Source organism: Myxocyprinus asiaticus, chromosome 11 (genome assembly GCF_019703515.2).
Source record: "Myxocyprinus asiaticus isolate MX2 ecotype Aquarium Trade chromosome 11, UBuf_Myxa_2, whole genome shotgun sequence".
Taxonomy (NCBI): Eukaryota; Metazoa; Chordata; class Actinopteri; order Cypriniformes; family Catostomidae; genus Myxocyprinus; species Myxocyprinus asiaticus.
In genome coordinates this window covers 46,674,266-46,693,322 of record NC_059354.1, presented here as the reverse complement: position 1 = coordinate 46,693,322, position 19,057 = coordinate 46,674,266, and the positions used below count along the sequence as shown (strand labels likewise).

General features: G+C 35.5%; 2 protein-coding genes across 2 annotated transcripts in view; both read left to right on the top strand.

Annotated features, from left to right (window-relative positions):
• LOC127448416 (ceramide synthase 6-like) overlaps window positions 1-19,057 on the top strand; it is a 427,716-nt gene that overhangs the window by 250,414 nt on the left and 158,245 nt on the right. The window lies entirely within an intron of this gene.
• LOC127448429 (coiled-coil domain-containing protein 89-like) lies at window positions 1,314-10,811 on the top strand. The gene is made up of 7 exons (XM_051710935.1): window positions 1,314-1,551; window positions 3,385-3,857; window positions 4,181-4,311; window positions 7,184-7,320; window positions 7,456-7,532; window positions 8,447-8,546; window positions 8,664-10,811. Exons 1-7 carry the CDS (start codon window positions 1,474-1,476, stop codon window positions 8,748-8,750), a joined length of 1,083 nt encoding a protein of 360 aa, XP_051566895.1. The 5' UTR covers window positions 1,314-1,473; the 3' UTR covers window positions 8,751-10,811.

Genomic DNA, 19,057 nt, shown 5'->3' with positions numbered 1-19,057 from the left:
CGTACACTAAAAGCTTAGACACGCCGCAGCCCCCCCTCATGCAGCTCGACCCACAGGAGCAAATCCTTAACTGGCACCCAGGAACCTGTTGAGCTCATTGACTTGCCTACATAATGTGCTCATTGCACAACAGTCATAATTTGGGAATTATTTACAGATCACTTACATTTACAGAAATTAACAAGGTCAAATCAATCAATCAATCAATCAATTAGTTACACTCTAAATTTGGCTAGGTTGAAAATAACCCGTATGGCCATTCTCTGTTGACCTCTCTCGTCAACAAGGCGTTTCTGGCACCAACAATCATCCATGTGATTATCTAATCAGCCAATCATGTGGCAGCAGTGCAGTGCATACAATCATGCAGATATGGGTCAGGAGCTTCAGTTAATGTTCACATCAACCATCAGAATGGAAAAAAAAAAAAAAAAAAAAAAAATTGATCTCAGTGATTTGGATTGTGGCATGATTGTTGGTGCCAGACGGGCTGGTTTGAGTATTTCTGTAACTGCTGATCTTCTGGGATTTTAACACACAACAGTCTCTAGAATTTACTCAGAATGGTGCCGAAAACAAAAAACATCCAGTGAGGGGCAGTTCTGTGGACGGAAATGCCTTGTTGATGAGAGAGGTCAACAGAGAATGGCCACAATGGTTCGAACTGCCAGAGTCTATGGTTACTCAGATAACCGCATGTCATAAAAGCATGTCAGAATGGAGACCTACACAATATTAGGCAGGTGGTTTTAATGTTGTGGCTGATCGGTGTATATATATTTGATAAGACTGAAATAAACACAATAACAGTTTAGATTAACTTTTTATTATTATTTTTATTTGAGGACAAGTCAGTATGTAAAAGTTATGATAAATTCCACAAATTAAACATATACCGTACATAATTCATAAAACATTTAAAGGGATAGTTCACCCAAAAATGAAAATTCTCTCATTATTTACTCACCCTCATGCCATCCCAGATGTGTATGACTTCCTTTCTTCAGAAGAACACAAATGAAGATTTTTAGAAGAATATCTCAGATCTGTAGGTCCTCACAATGCAAGTGAATGTGTGATAGATAGATAGATAGATAGATAGATGCTGAGAGGTACACTCTAAAGAAGTTGTGTGGTGGAGCCATCTAGTGGTATTTGGAGCACTACAGCTACATCTCCATATACCCAGTGAAACAAAACACAAACGCAGACGTATCTGTACCAACGGAGCGTGTTATAGGCTACGTCTTTGTCGAATTTTAAAATGCCTTTATTTTATCAGATTCTCAAGTGTAAGTGACCATTATCTACGAACGAGGGCAGAAAACAAGCGGAATAATAGCGACTGAATTCGCTGTTGCTAGGGGCAACCGGAGAAACTTTGTATAGCCACACAAGCCATTGTATCACTGCAGCTCATTGCAGTCGAGACGCCTTTGTGACAAACCGGATTATTCTGCAACACATATAGCCATGGCAGCCTATTTCCAAATGACATCCCCTACGAAAAATCCTATAGACCTCAAAACGATGATCAAAGACACAAAACAGGTATGTTACAGACTGAGTGCATATTACATTCATTCAAAACTGTTTATGCAGCTGTCACATAGGTATACAATACCTGTCATGTTCGATTAACCTCGACGTGAAAAGTCGTGGTTTGACACATAATGCACTCATGCATAATGCACAAAGCAACTGGTGAATTTAATTTCTGCCCAATTGTTTTTATTATTACTATATATATATATATATATATATATATATATATATATATATATATATATATATATATATATATATATATATTATTATTATTATTATTATTATTATTATTATTATTTTTTTTTTTTTTTTTTTACGGCTATCCTTTGAAAAAAAATGTTTTAAAGAAAACTAAAGGTTTTATTTTTCTCTGCTTTCAGTTTGTGAGCTCTAAAAGCAACCGTTTGTGTCAGTTTTACTGGGGAAACGTGTATAGTTATATAGAAAAAAAAAAAAAAAAATATATATATATATATATATATATATATATATATATATATATATATATATATATATATATTTTTTTTTTTTTTTTTTTTTTTTTTACCCCAGTGAATATTTCACAGGGTAGGTTTATTTTTGAAAGTCAATTTCAATATAGGTCTTGGCTTAAAAAAAAATAATAAAAAAAACATCAACATTTTTCACTGTTAATGCTCAGAGGAAAAAATAATTTAAAGGTATAGTTCACCCAAACATGAAAATGTTCTCTTCATTTAGTCACCCTCATGCCATCCCAGATGTGTATGATTTTCTTTCTTCTGTGAAACAAACAAGGTTTTTAGAAGAATATTTCAGCTCTGTGGGTTCATACAATGCAAGTCAAAAGGGTCCAAAGCTCCAAAAAGCACATAAAGCAGCCTAAAAGTAATTTATACCTAGTGGTTAAATCCATGTCTTCAGAAGTGATATGATAAGTGTAGGTGAGAAACAGATCAATATTTATGTCATTTTTTACTATAAATCTCCACTTTCAAACGGCACTCTACTCACCTCAGATTTTTTATTTTGGGGGGGGGGGGGGCTATTTGCATTCTTCATGTATATCGACACCTACTGGGCAGGGATGAGATTTTATAGTAAAAAAAAAAAAAGGACTTACATATTATCTGGGGGAAGTTGTCGCAATGGGAACTTGCATTAAATAGCCTATTCTCAGCAAATTTAAACAGTGAACTAAATTAAAAGGTATCTTATAAAAAATAAAGAATTGTTTTGAGCAAATATTGTAATTAACACACTGCACAAAACTACATCATGAAACAACCTGCCATTTAATAAATATGCCCTTGTCCTGAGAACACAGTTGAACCTTTTGGTTAATATGTACCTTCATAATACATTTTTGAGTTACTTATGTAGGACTATAAATGTGCCCTTTTGGCACATTAACAAAAGTTATTCAAGTAATTCAAATATGTTTTTAGTAAATTGAGGAATACTGTCCCCATAAAGTCATTTAATGTACACTGCATTTTCTTTCATGAAATTGTTTTATATTGGCCATCAGCCACCCTGCTCTCTAAATAATATAATAAGCAAATAATAAACCAATATTTTTCAACCACTAATTGGAGCCAGTTTCACACAATTATAGTTAGTTAGTAAATCTTTATTGTCCCTTCTGAGGACAATTTCTGTTGCAGCATCTCACCTATGTACATGCAATATACAGACTAAAACAAATTATATGTAACTCCCAAAATAAACAGAAATCATTTGTGTGGTCTAATAAAATCACATGCTCATAACAGTGTAGACTAAAAGGAGATCATATTTTTACATGCAAATTTAACCCTGTTCTAAGATACAACCATTTCTATTCTTTCCTATAAGGATATGGATGATGTCCACCAAGCCCTGGAAAAACTCAGAAGTCTTTCGCACGAAGAGAGAACAGAGGCAGACGTGTTGCATTCAAGAATCGACGAACAGTCTTCTCTGATCTGCATTCTGAAGCACAGAGCAGACGAGATGCTTCTGCGCTGTCAGGCTTTGGAAAACATCAACGCAGAGTTGGAGAACCTGAGAGCCAACGTTCAGGTCGAGCTGGAGAACGAGAGGAAGAAATCCGAACAGCTGGAACAGAGATTCATGGACCTGGCCGCAAACCACAATGAGTTGATCAACTTCAAGGATGAGTACAAAAGCCAGAATGCAAAGCTGGCTAAAGAGAATGAGGGACTGAGAGAAGAAAATCAAAATCTTTTCAGCAAAGAACTACAAGAAAAAGAGGAGATCATCCTCAAACTCACCCAAGAACTCAAAGACTTGGCGAAACAGCATAAGAAATTTGAAATAGAGTATCAGTAAGAAACGGTTCTCAACTGTACAGTGGTTCTCAAGTGGTGGGTCGCAGGCAACCCAATCCCAGAACGTCTGTTCTGACAGGGTCATGGAAAGCAAGAAAAACAATGCTAAATGCAAATAATAAAATGCAACTAACCATATAAATGTACAGAATTAGGATAGAAGGATAAATAAACAGTTTTGTGTTGGGTCGCCACTTGTTGTCAAAATTAAAATCTGGGTCCTGGAGCAAAACCAGTTGAGAACCACTGCTCTAGTACATTTTTTAATTTAGTACAGTCACTCCAGTTTGTCCCTCCAATAATTTTTATGATCTCAACAGGAAGAAGACAACAGGTTTTCAGATTAAACTGAAGGAACTGATGAATCTCCATCAGATCAAAGAGGCATCATTGAAGAATGAACTAAACGATGCTCAAAAACAGCTCAAGAATGCAGTTGAGATGTGCGCAGGTAAGACAATAACAATAACATTTTTGTGGTTTTAAGACCATATCTATAAGTTTTGAGGCCATCTATTTGCTGGTGTACTCCTAAAAGTTTGGCAGAGGCTATTTACACTTTTGCAAATAGAGATTGATGCTATTTACTGTACAGAGTGTAAATTGCAACAAAAAGCATCTTCTTTGCACTAAGTGCAAATAGTGTTTGATGCTTTTCGCACCCCTGTGAAAATAGTGGCAGAAACTGTCATGGATTGGGGTGTTTGAATGGAGGACCCAAACTCAGATAGCAAAAATGAGCTTTTATTTAAATAAAAAGAAAACAAACATAACCAAAAATTCCTTCAATGTAGAAAAAGTAAAAACAAAACCAAACTAAAAACTTGAACCGACAGGGAAGAAAGACAGAAGACACGAGCACTCGACGACAGAAGAGAACGAAACAATCCAGCACAGGACAGCATACACGAGCAGCTAATATAGGGAGAAAAATAAAACAGGTTAACAAAGGCCAGGTGAAACAAATGTACTAATAATGAGCAGACAAGGAGGCGGGGTATGACGCAAGACTGAGAGACACGTGGCAATATGGAAACTAAACAAAGCCAAGCGCTCTCACAGACACAAACATGCAAATGACACAAGTGCATATTGCCAGAGACTTCAAGGCAACATGCGCTCATGCCAAACGACAGATGACATGGGACAGATACAAACAATTGGCACAAGTGCATGCTGCAAGGATGACATAAGAACAATGCACTCGTCCCAATAAACAACAAGAAAAGAGAATGCATGACAATGCCAAAAGGGTGAGCCATGCATTCTCACACAGACTAGACAAGACACTAAACATGAGTGTCAGAGCTCAGCCACAAAGACAACAAAAACACAACCAACAGAAGTGGCTGAACCCTGACAGGTACTGTTTGGACCCCAATTGAATACTAACATACAGTATAGGGCATCACTACAGCGTGTTTATTGTGTTTATTTAGAGTCCCACAGACACCCTACACCAAACCTTAAACCTAGCCCCAACCTTACCTTACAGGGAACGTTCCGGGTTCAATACAAGTTCAGCTCAATCGACAGCATTTGCGGCATAACATTGATAACCACAAAAATTTATTTTGACTTGCCCCTACTTTTCTTTAAAAAAAGCAAAAATCTATGTTACAGTGAGGCACTTACAATGGAAGTGAATGGGGCCAATTTTTGAACATTAATATACTCACTTTTTAAAAAATATAGCCACAAGACATAAACAATATCTTTGTTAACATGATCATAGTGAGATAAAATCACTTACTAACCTTTTCTGTGTAAAGTTAAAGGCAATTTTACAACTTGGTCGCCATGGTGATGTAATGTCAACAAACCCTAAAACCCTAAAATGACTGTAAAAATGACAACTTTACAGCTCAAATAATACACAAGTTTTAACAGAAGAATTAATGTAAGTGCTTTTATAAAATTATAAGCTTCACATTTCTGCCTTTAAACCCTCAAAAAATTGACCACATTCACTTCATTGTAAGTGCCTCACTGTATCCTCGATTTTTGCTTTTTTTTTTTTTTTTTTTTGAAAATAGGGAATTAATTAAGTCAAAATTAATTTTTGTGGTAATTAGCCAGTGGCGTAGCCAAGAGGGGCCGGGGTGGGCTTGGACCCACCCGATTATACCCAGTTCCACCCAGAATAATAGAGATTATACTTTGACTTCAATTATATATTCATAATAATAGTTTAATAGTTTAAGTGTGAAAGTGTGAAAGAACTGTGTGAATGTGCCGCTTTTCTGTTAAAATTTGGGTTAAAACTTGGCCCATCCATTTTTATTGAGGCCCACCCAAAAGTAATTTCCTGGCTACAACATTATGGCATAAATGCTGTTGAATGAGCTTAACTTATATGAACCCGTAATATTCCTTTAAAACTATGGATTCCACCAAAAGAACATGGTTACTACAATATTACTATAGTAAAACCATGGTTAATTTTACCCGGATCAAACCTTTCTCTAAACTCCCTGACCTACATCATGACCACATCGCTGCGAGAAAATCATCCTATGTATTCATTTTAATTTATCCATTTTTTGGAGGGTTTAAAGGCAGAAATTTGAAGCTTATAATTTTAAAAAAGCACCTAAATTAATTCTTCTGTTAAAACTTTTGTATTATTTGAGCTGTAAATTTGTTTAAATTGGCATTTTTTAGGTCGTTTTAGGGTTTGTTGACAATGTTGTCATGGAAAATTGGGTATAACTTTCCACAGAAAAGGTAACACACACATAATGTTTACGTCTTGTGGCTATACTTTTGAAACAGTGAGTCTTTTAATGATTACAGATTGGCCCATTCACTTCCATTGTAAGTGCCTCACTGTAACAGACTTTTTTTAAGAAAAGGAGGGATGAGTCAAAGTTCATTTTTGTGGTAATCAATATTATGCCACAAATGCTTTCGATTGAGCTTAACTTGTATTGAACACAGAATATTCCTTTAAAGGAAATATTAAGAGAAGAAACAGGAAACAGGATGGGAGAAAGTGGAATATAAGGCAGATTCTAAGCCGGGTCACCCGCACACAAAAAAAAAAAAAAACACACATCCACTCCATGTTAACACCCCACGCCACTACAGCGACACTAGGGAAGCAGTTTGTCTTCAAATTCTGTGTTTCCATCAGACTATTGGAGTGCAAATAGCCGCGTTGTGTGGCAGGTGCTATTTTCACCTAGTGCAAATAGTCACTCTGTAAAAGTTTCTCTTTTTCTTCTGGGAAAACAGACGAAAAATAATAAGCACTCAGGGGCGTATCCTAATCTTCACTTGCCAATTTCATGGCGTCTTTCGTGCACATTTCTCTCCAACAGAACTGGATCTCAGACTAAGACAAACCCAGGAAAAGGAGACAGTGAGAGACACAGACACTCGAGAGAGACTGGACAAACTCATGAAGGAAAACAATGAACTATTTGATCTCTCATTGCAGCGTGGGAAAATTATACAGGTAAAATCTGTTCACAATTATGCAACGTGTTTACATTTTTTATTTTTGACGTATAAATCAGTTATACTATATCAATAAATTGTTTTTCGAGATGTGGGTTTAATGATTTCTCTAAAGTAAAGTAATATGTTACAGGACAAGCAAACTGAAATGCAGGAGCTGGAGTGGAAAAGACAGGAGGCAGAGAGCGGCAGAGTAGATGCAGAGCGCAGGTATTAAGAGATATAAATCTCTTGTCTGTATTATATCTATGCATAACCACTGGACTTGATTTTGGCATGAAAAGCCCAAGACATTTGTATTAAAGCAAGAGATCATCTCATTTACTCACCTCATTTACATAATTTACACTCATGAAACACAAAAGCAGATGATAGACAGAATGTCCGAGCTGCTCTTTTTCATACAACAAAAGTGGATGGTGATTTATACTGCCAAGCTCAAAAAAGGACAAAAAAGCACCATCAAAGTATCATACTGTAAAAGTTGTCCAAACATATTCCTTTGTGGGTAAAATTTTAGTCGTTATTCACTGATAATTCCCTTCTGCCGTAGCTGTCATATCACATTTGAGATGGTTTTTTTTTTTTAAGTTGCGGTGTTGCAATCGGTCAGTTGGTATCAGTAATGTCAAACCTGGTGTGACACATTTAAAAGCACCATTTTTGAATCGAACACAAGCACAAATGACATTTGTGAGCTCTGACAAAGGGGAAGATTATCTGTGAATAACGACTTAAATTTAAATCTCAAAAAATACTTCAGATGGACTACTTTTATGGTGCTTTTTCTTATTCTTTTTATAGCTTGGCACTGGCAGTATAAATCACCATCCATTTTCCTTGTAGGAAAAGAGAAGCTCCAACATTCTGCTAAGATCACCTTTTGGGTTCCACAGAAGAGAGTGGGTTTGGAACAACATGCGGATGAGTAAATGATAACTTTTTTTCTTTTACTCAAGCCGACTTGACTGAATGCATATCAGTATAGGATATTTGATTGTCTCTCTGTCACATTATTGAGTTTTCATTGGTGAATCCCAGTGCATGCAATGATCTTTGCCTTGAAGATCAAGGAGTCTTTGTTTAGTTTGTCTTTTTCTTTGGCCATTTTTTATTTTTTTTAGGTTTGAACTGGAGGCAGCAGCAGTTAACAGTGAATTAAAAGTGAAGGAACTACAAAATGGCTTAGAGAGGACAGAAGACACATGCAATGAACTGAAAAAGGTCGGTTAACTTTGTATTGGCACCCAAAAAAAAAAAGAAGAAAAACCTGTATGTTTATTGGACAGTTTAGTCTCAACAGCATTTCAATGTTCAACCTTTTTAACATCACGTTTTTAGGAGTTTAAGGCATATAAAAAGCACAGCAGTGAACTGCTTGAAAAGGAGAAGGAGTTAAACTGCAAACTTCACCACTTGATCATCTGAACACTCCATCCTGTCAATTCATTTGTATTTCTACAATTAAAGTCATTTAATGATAAAAATCATAATCAGATTCTGTCATTACAGTCATCCTTGATGTATTGAAAACCATCTTTTTCTCATACTGACTTTAGATGATATACAGTATATAAACAAACCACATAGACTAGGATGAAATGAGACTTTTCTTAAGTGAACGTCATCCTTCAATAGGGATACTTCTGTTGGGAAAAAAGGTCAGTTTGTTAATGGTTTGCGGTAGTAGTAGGTGAGTTAAACTTTATATTGGTAGTGTAATCTGTCATTTGTATATGCAATAAATTAGACTGTTATGTACTGTATGTAGCCCAGTTCTTGCGAATACCATTTAACTGTGTTAGTTTGTAGCCATTAAGCACTTAGGAATGTAATGCTTAACTTAGTTCCATTTTCTACCAGCACTTTACTAAATAAGTCTATTCTCTGCTAATTGGAATGACCATTCATCCCAATATCCATACACACTGTATTAATGCAACATAATGAAACAGTGTTAGTGTCAAGATAAGATAACAACAATAAGAGCATTTGTGTGTGTGTGTGTGTGTGTGTGTGTGTGTGTGTGTGTGTGTGTGTGTCTTTTGCTTAGGAATTGAATTACAGTATTTTGCTAACATTTGTCATTTGAATGTGCATTTTGTCACTAGTAGTAGTTTGGCTAGTAATTTTAGTGTCATTCCTGAGCTAATACATGGGCAGGTAACAGGTTGTTAGCGTAATTGTAAAGTGGTCATCTGGTCTATAAGCGTATATGTGTTTTATAAAATAGAAAATCTGGATTTGTTTAAAGATGGTCACCCCTTTAATAGATAGCGGGTTGCCAACAGTATTGGCTGGTTGTAGACACATTTTCATTTATTTACTTTCATTATATTCTTGCATCTTGGAATAGGCATTTAGTGCTTTAGAGTTTTCACTCATATTTTTGCATTACAGTCCTGTTCTAAGCACAGACTGAACCCTGTATTGAGGTTATTTAGTCATTTAGCACAGTGGTTCTCAACTAGGAGTGTAAAAATGCACTGAGGCTCCACCTTGTAGAAGTTTTGGAGTTTACGTAATACGTACTGTGAGTTTGCATCAAGTCATTACGTTCAGTCAGACACTATTCATAATAATATTGAATCGTTTCTAAATAATTTATATGCATCCTTATCATTAGGTAAAGAGTCCTAATTGAATCAAAGTCAGAGCAAATTTTTACACCCCTGTTCCCAACTTGTAGGTCGCAACCCAAAAAATGGATTGAAGGTGTGTTGTGATTGGGTTGTGAAAAAACATTGCTACTGTAAATTAAAGTGTAATTATTAATGTGGTTTGTGCCATTAATTTTCAATAGAAATATTTCATGTTAATAATATTGCATGTTGTCTGGTCTGTGCATTTCATGGTAAAATTAATACATTTCACTGTTTGATTTAAGGGACATTGTTTACTTTTGTACAATAAACTATTTTCTTTTGTAGATCACCAATTGCCCAGTGTAAAATCAGTGCTCTGAATCCAAACCTCTTGAGAACCAATGATTTAGAACCAAACCCTTTCTTATACTACACAATGAATGGTCTTTCATGGGTGTCAACTGGCAACTATATCAGATCTTTAACCTCTAAGCTGTAGGGTAAGGTATATAAGTGCTATGTCCTTATGTGATCTTTTGGTATGTGTTTTGGTAGAGTTTTTAGTGAGAATTCTTAATCTTCTCTTTACTGTACGTTGGTATCACCATTTTATGCATCATATCGAGTTGAGACAAGTTTGCGTCCGTGCCATAACTGACCAGTGCACCTGCCCTTATACTGTGCCTGACCTCTGACTGGTCACTGGTCAGTGGTTGTTAACCCCATTGCCATGACAATCTTTTCTTTAGAAGTGCTTCAGATATGGAAGTTGCCTTATATGGGAAACAGTGGAATGAATTTGAATGATCTGTGACCTGTTTTGTTTTTGTATGTTGTTATCCTTTCTTTGCTGTTAAGATCATTTACTTTAGAATGTATGTAAAGCATTTTAAGCATAAATAAAAGGGGGGAAAAACATGACTTTTTTATTAACCTTTTGTGGTCAAAATCTGAACAATATTCATCACGACATTGGAATAGACCACAAGAACAGACTGAACACAAAAAAGTGCCATAGTATTCCTAAAACACGGAAATCCAAACTAGATTTGCATTTCTTGAAGGAAATGGGTAACACAATCACATAAGAATTTGACATGTTGCTACAGAATGTTCTGATATCAACCCCATTTTGCTGAGTTACTGACAAGTGGCATTTTCCATCAGACATTTTTGCATCAATTCAAATGTGTTTAATTTTTTCTGTGGTGCTAATGATAGCATGTTGTGCAAGCAGCCTCGGACACACAGGTTCTAATCTCATGGGAACCAGGAAGTGATCACGTTCACATAATCAATAATGAGCGCGATTCAGAGGTTGCATTTTCTCTTTAAGATTACATTTTTACTACACTAACAGTTAGGTTTATGGTTGGAGTTTGGGCATATGATTAATAAAATATGCATTCCTCTTGACTGTATTTACAACTAAAAACAACTCGTTTTACAACTTGCTTTTGGCACCCCTCTGTGGACATTTTGACCTGAAACTGGAGCTCACATGTGCCCTTACGTTAAAGAACACTTCCAGCTTAGTCCACTGGGGGCAGTGGTTAGAACTGCAGTTAGCACAGACTGATTTCAGCTGAAGAACGTTCGACCTACTGTTGCCAAATTCACTGTAATAATAGCAATAAGAAACACATTAGTAGACCCCTGAGACACTATGGAGTCTTAAAGAATGCATTACACACATACTAAAAGAGTGTATAATCATGTGACATACACTACAGGCTAATGGAACTTGAACTGCAAATGGAAATGTGATTATTTTGGATCACCCCTAAAATGACAGTTGCCTAAACTTGCATCCCACCACAAAGGACAAGCCCCAGCTCAAAGGCTCCTCGCACCACCTTCACCTGAAACCACGCCTTAACATGCAGCTGCACTTTCACTCACAGTCTCACCTGACCAATCACAAAATTTCACCCTTGATTGTTGTTATTAAAGAAACATCATTCTGGCACCCTTAAACAGCTCTCCAGTGTGTCGAACTTCATTCCCTTCACAGCTGGAATATCAAACAATAGAAAGTGCACTGCAGCTACAGAGTGCCAAGACATGCCTTTACTTAACTTTGTCATCCTTTTGAGAAAAATGCATAATTTGTGGCTGAGCTGCACTGTTAAGATTGTCTTGGTGCTTTATGAAGTTTAGAGAATTATATTGACTTCTACTGTGATCTGATACGTTTTATAAATATAAAACACTTTTTTCCATTAACACTTAATTGCATGGGTGTTTCGCCAAACATTATTAGACACCTCTGTTTTATTTTTCATATCTTAAAGAGATGATGCAACAAATACAGTATAGAGCGGGATTCATTACTTCTACACTGAAATTTCATGAGACGCAACTGTCTTTCAAATACATATTGAGCTACACTGCACATAAGCTACAAATAAGTTGCACATCTCAGGCACTTTTTGAGTCTAAATAGACACACAACTTGCATAACTTCAGTAATACCTCCAAATGTCAATTGCCATATCATAATGTTCATGTGTTACACTTCATATAGTTTACTTCCACGTCAAATGTAAATCAAGTTAAACACTGAAACATCAGCTCCAACTTAAAGATGCACCCATTCAGTTTTTTGATGTCGAAGTGGCTTTCATTGGCTTACACTGACAACTGGCATGGATGCTGCATCATTGAAACACAGTTGTTTTCACTTACCAATCCCATTGTAGAAATTCACTATGCATGAAAGTGTCCAATAGCAGGGCAGTTACTGAGATTTGCCCAAGACAAAAAATGACCAAAATGGCAATTGCGAGTGGGATGGCCAATGGGGGTGGCCCCTAGCTACGCCCCTGGTGATGCTTACATGGTTACCCCCATGAGGCCCCTGACTGAACTCTTCATCTTACATGAGTGGTCAAGATATTATACCTAGGTATCAAAATCACTATTCATTTCTTCAGAAGTAAAACTTTTTAAATGAGGAAGAAAAATACTGAGTGCACCTTTAAGTAAGAAATAGCATTTAAAATATGTTTGTGCAAGCATATGGGATACTGATAATTCACCACTGTCACATAGAAAATCAACATAATAAGGTTGTCATTTGTATGAATATAAGACTCATTTGTCTTGCAATAAACAAATATATATCCTGTGATAGTAAACTTAATCTATCCAGAATATATAAATTGTGGAATACTAAAGAGGTGTGGGCATAATTCCAAAAAGGAGTGAAATGAGGTCCCAGGTCACTAAAGACCCAATGTATGCATTAAAAGGTTGATCAAGTGCTTAGTTATGAAGAAGTTTTAAAGTCATACTGAATATAGTCATTTTGTTCTAGCACTTTCAGTGAAAATGCCATGTCATCCATTCCTAGTTGAAAACTGAATTGCTCAGAGATTGTTTTGATAGCTCAGGAAGTTTAATTAACTTTGTCTCAGATGTTTCTCCAAAAATTCATTGACAGAAATAAAAAGGCACAAAATGAGAATTTTGTTGACTTACACTGTACAGTAAGAGTAATGTGGATTGCATAGCTCAGGTCATTTGAAATTTGATAAGAAATGTTTGAGATCAAATATAAATCTAAGACTTTTGATTGCAGACTTAGGTATCTTGACAAATTCGATCTCCATTTAATCTCATTGCAGTTTAGGACCAGCAATTATTAAAGAGATCTTATTTGTGATTGTTCTGTCTAATGGGTTCCCCCTTTTACACACCTCCAGCACCAACCCATCAGTACCGTAATCACAAAATCCTCATTTTTAGCTTCTGGTGCCACTGAGTCAGTAAAAAATTGCAGTGAATAATTTAGCTTTGCTTTTACTGAAACAAAGCATTCCAAGGTGTCAGCCCAGCTCTGACAGCTGAAGAATTGAGCCTAGGCTTTTTACTATGGACATGCAAACACGTATCATACTTGCACTTGGGTCACAGGTCACATACACTCACACCAGGGTCAGAAATTATCCTGGACTCGGGGCAAAAATGTTAGTTAATACAAATACAATTGTTAATTGTTAGGTCATTTTAGTTCATAGAGCATTAACTAATGTTAACAAATAGAACTTTTGATTTTAAAAACGTATTAGTATATGTTTTATTTAACATTAACTAAGATTAATAAATGCTTAATAAGTATTGTTATTTCATGTTAACTAATGTTAACAAATGGGACCTTATTGTAAAGTGTTACCAAAATATAACATCTTCTGTTTCTTATATATCTCAAATATTTTGTAGCTCACTACTTGACTGTAGATTGACTAATTTAATTTACGAGTAACTTGCACCTTGGGAAGCAATAGTTTCAAAGTAGCTTCCACAACACTGCATTATAAATTCAATATTAATGTGCTACATTATATTATATTAATTGCGCTATGACTGAATAATGAAATATGTTGCAGAAGAATTGTTTATTATTATTATTATTATTATTATTAATAAAAATAATAATAAATGTAACTATTTATTGAACATTGGTGTCTTTTATCATATTGCAATTGCAACAGTTTTATAAAAGCAATGAGCCACTCAGGGTTGTGCATTACAGTGATTTTACCATGGTTAAGTGGGTACTTTGCTTTGCACTGAAAAATGGCCACTCTCGTGGCTTATTGCTATATTAGCATATTTGCCTCACTATTTCTCAAAGTACAGCAGTGACAATTATACTTGACTTGAAAAACTGACTTTACATTGTGGTGGTGTTTTAAGCCAGGGCTATACCCTGATGACCAGAATGGAAGAATATGACAATACTCCTGAAGAAAAGATATGGGGTCAAGCCCTGATCACCATGACAACCAACGTAGCATCCTGTGGAATGCCTGGAGAAAGCTTAAAGACTTGTAAATCTAACCCCACTCATATTTCCTTATTCTCATATATCAGTAGTACATCTAAACCCCATATGCTGTTTGTTAGAGCCATATTTTGAATAATTGAAACAAGAACAAAAATCTTAAGAATTATATTAGAATTGGGGGCCTGGGTAGCTCAGCGAGTATTGACGCTGACTACCACCCCTGGAGTTGCGAGTTCGAATCCAGGGCGTGCTGAGTGACTCCAGTCAGGCTTCCTAAGCAACCAAATTGGCCCAGTTGCTAGGGAGGGTAGAGTCACATGGGGTAACCTCCTTGTGGTCACTATAATGTGGTTCTCACTCTCGGTGGGGCGCGTGGTGAGTTGTGCGTGGATGCCGCGGGAATAGTGTGAAGCCTCCACAGGCGCTACGTCTCTGTGGTAACGCGCTCAACAAGATGTTTAGATATTAAAAATGTTTAACTAGGCTGACATCAGTTCTTTGCATGAAATAAGAAAGAAATAGTATTGCTACCATACTGTTATTTTTTCTGTGGAACCTTTTTTTTATTTTAATTTTTACCATGGCTGTAAAGCTCCAATAAGTAAAAAAAAAAAAGAAAAACAACAACTTTAAAACCATAAATGTAGTCAACATGATGTGTGCACAATACTCCAAGTCTTCTAAAGCTATATGGTAGCTTTGTGCGAGGAACAGATTGAAAGTTCAGTCATTATTCACTGATAATCTTCCCCTTACTGTTCAGATTTATTGACTCGCCATGCAAGTTTTGATGTAATTAATGTCAAAAAATGTTCTTGGGATCAGCATACGGGTTTGAAATGACACGAGGACAAGGAAATTGTTCATTTTTGTGTATTTTGGTAAACTATTCCTTTAAAGGTAAAATCTGAGCATAAACGGCTTAAAAACAACAATAAAAAAAGTATTTGGAAAAGGTACGTGAGAAGTATCTACCTTGTTGCATTACATAGCTGTGAAATTCAATCTCTCTGATGTCTGGGGGGAAGTAGGCAATGCTAAAGTGATTGTTGGATCCTCCTCCCCTTAAAAGTGGGAGGAAAATGGGTTGTGTCAATTCCAGACACAGGGCCTGAGGACGTGGTCTACTTCGGTTCATCCAAGCAGAACTACACTTCACTTCAGAGTCTCCTTCACACCTACACACATACTTACACACACTGTACCTGGACCGCTGAGCAACACACCTGGGCAGGTAGCTTGTGGCAAGAGGCTTTGCTGCCGAAGGTTAGTCATTTGTCATACATTACTTACATTTATACAAATGCTGGCCATTTTTTCCACATGTTATAACAAGTATGCATGCTTCTTTTATTAAGACTTTAAGCTAAGCATTTTTTATTTGGGTAAAAGAGTATGCTTGGAAAGTAATATGCTGCTTTATGAGTTAAGCAGGTTTTTATATTAGGCCTAATAATATCAGTGTGATTGGAAAATGTATACCCTTGGAGAATTGTCTATAATTTTTATTATTTTGGTTTATGCTTGAGAAAAACAAAATGTATTTATGGGTAAATGTATTTGCAAAGAAAATTGCTGATAACTTTTTTTAGTAAGGGGCAATATTTGCCCTCTGGAATTGATTTTTGGGGTAATTTTTTACCTTTATGAGGGCATATTTTTCTAAATATATATATATATATATATATATATATACATGCTAAATATTTTAATCAATTAATTCAAATACATGTTCAGTCTAAGTAGTTAGTTTGTTACCTATACAATTAAATCAGCATTAACTCATATTTTGTATGATAATATATTTAACTAAACCTAGAATCAGATGATATGACATTTCTGTCAATATCGGTGGCATTTTTGCCCCAAACCCCTATTAATTTCTGATCTGGGTGAATTTCACCAAAAAATATTTCCAGGTCACATTTCACCCTAAAATCAAAAGAAATAAGATTAACGTATTGGTTTTTTTTTTTTTTTTTTTTTTTTTTTTGGAACATTATTTCTATTACAATAAATACTTTTCCTAGTATTGTTTTGAAATTTCCATTATTCTCAATGGTGATTCTCATTAGATCCTTATTACTGCAACACTATAATCAGTCTTAATCAAAGGCAATACAACAAATACTACCATTATGTATAATTACATATTTTCCCATTTAAATTAAATTAAATGCTTTGCATTACAGTAATGAGAATTAAAAGAAAATCACATTATGGCAATAAGATTATTTGGGGAAAATGTGATTGTCATAAAAATGCCAAAAAATCTTAATGGTCCTAATGGTTTCTTATTTCTTTTCTGTGATGTTGGGCTGAAATGTTCTTGAAAGGTTTTGTGAGATTTACCCATACATGCTTTTTGCTTGTAAAATATTTATAATTCAATGAGCATTCATATATTATTACTTTGCAGGAGTGCCAGCCATGCCTTACACACTGCACTGGTTTCTATTGTGTTTGGGTTTGCTGAGTGTCTGGGCTCAGGAGTTATATGAGGAAAGAACCGGACCAACACGTGTGAAGACCAGGGGGCAGACTTCAACCCAGAAACATGATGGGCAAGGTGGGGCACTACTTTGTTTACATGTAGTGAGATAATATGCATGACTACTGTTTTATTTGTCTGCCAAGATCCATAAAAAACTTTTACTTGAATTGTGTTTTTAAGTATGCATGATGTGATAAAAACATGACTGAATACATCAAACCTTCTAGAGCTTTCTTTGGAAGATAAAGGAAATGCATAAAAGATAATAGAATATCCAGGAATTATTGGTTCCTCACAGCGGGGTTCTAAAGTCCACATTGAAAATCTCTCAAAATTGAATTTAAACCTGGAATGTACAGTAAGTTTTTGTGAATTTTCTAAACAAAGAAACATAATAATTGAAGATTTTAAACTATGTCTAGGTCACTAATCATACAAGCAAATTTGTGATATGTTAACTCCTTTGTAAAGACGGTCAGATGTCCTTGTTTCCATTGAAGCACACAAGACGCTCATTGGAATATTCTCAAATCATGCTGGATAACATTATCATGTTTTGCACAAACTTGTGATTGAAAAATGAGAAATAGAAGCATTTTAATAAGTGTACTCTAAAAGACTTTTGAACCCCACTCAAAATGACATAATGATCTTTTTTTTATTATTATTTACTTTACGTAGATTTATAATGGAACTGAAATGCACCTATACTGTAACCTAATCCTCTCTTAAAGTCAACATGAAATAAAAATGTACCCTATTTACTTTTTTAATATACTATCTTATTTGTCTTATTTTACATAACTTACATGATCTTTGCACATTATTCCAAATTAAAAATGGTCTTCTAACCAACTGACACCATTCTAGTATGTTACGCCCCATTTTCTTGATCCAATCCATTCCTGATGCATAAAATCAAGTTCTGCCTAACAGTTTTTCTCAATATCTTTTAGTATCTTCACTTTGAAATATGGTACACTACAGAAGTAAAAAAATTGCAAATGCCACGTCATGCAGAGTTTAAAACTTAAATGAATTTGTTCTTGACACCTGAGGTTATTTTTATGTCCTATATACTGTTGAGACAACATTAGCGCATTTCATGCTCTCCGAGAAACATAAAACCTAGTTTAATGCCTAAAAATATGCAATGTCATGTTAAGACATACCAGACATACTATAGCATCGTACCTAAAGGTCATCTGGTGGAGGATATGTAGTGTAGTTTCGATGTAGTGATTTTGGAACCATTAATCATTCTCCTTCTCTCTTAATCTAACATGGACATGATTTATTAATATTTGTATAAGACCCGGTAGGCCTTTTCTTGTCACCAGTGACATAAAGGCTGACGAGCTGATGTGTTGAAAGAAAGGTCGGGTGTTGAAAGAAAAAAAGCCAAGAATGATCATTAGGGGACTAGGATGTGTGTTGTTTTTATAAGGCAATACTGACTGCATACACTCAAGCAAACGAAATCAGCCAATGCTGCACTTTCACCACTGGAATAATGGAGATTTGTCGCAAAACGTATTAATGAAAGACTGTGTTGAATTCCTTTGAATTGCAGTTTAGTAAATTGCTCTTCCTCTTTAAATTCGAATTCAACATTGTGGTGGGTGTGGTCAGTTGAATTAAAATACTAACTCACAAATTGAAAGGGAACCAATTCTTACATTTTTTGAGTTTTATGGCTTTTAGTCAATGTGTGTTAGCTTTTAGGCTATCTACATGCTAGTGTAGGCCTCAAAGTTGACAAAATTATCTTTTAGCAGATGTTCCCGGAAAACATGGCAAAAATAATGATGACTCATCTTGCACTCAGGGGCGTGTCCAAATTTTTGTCCAATAAAATGCTCTC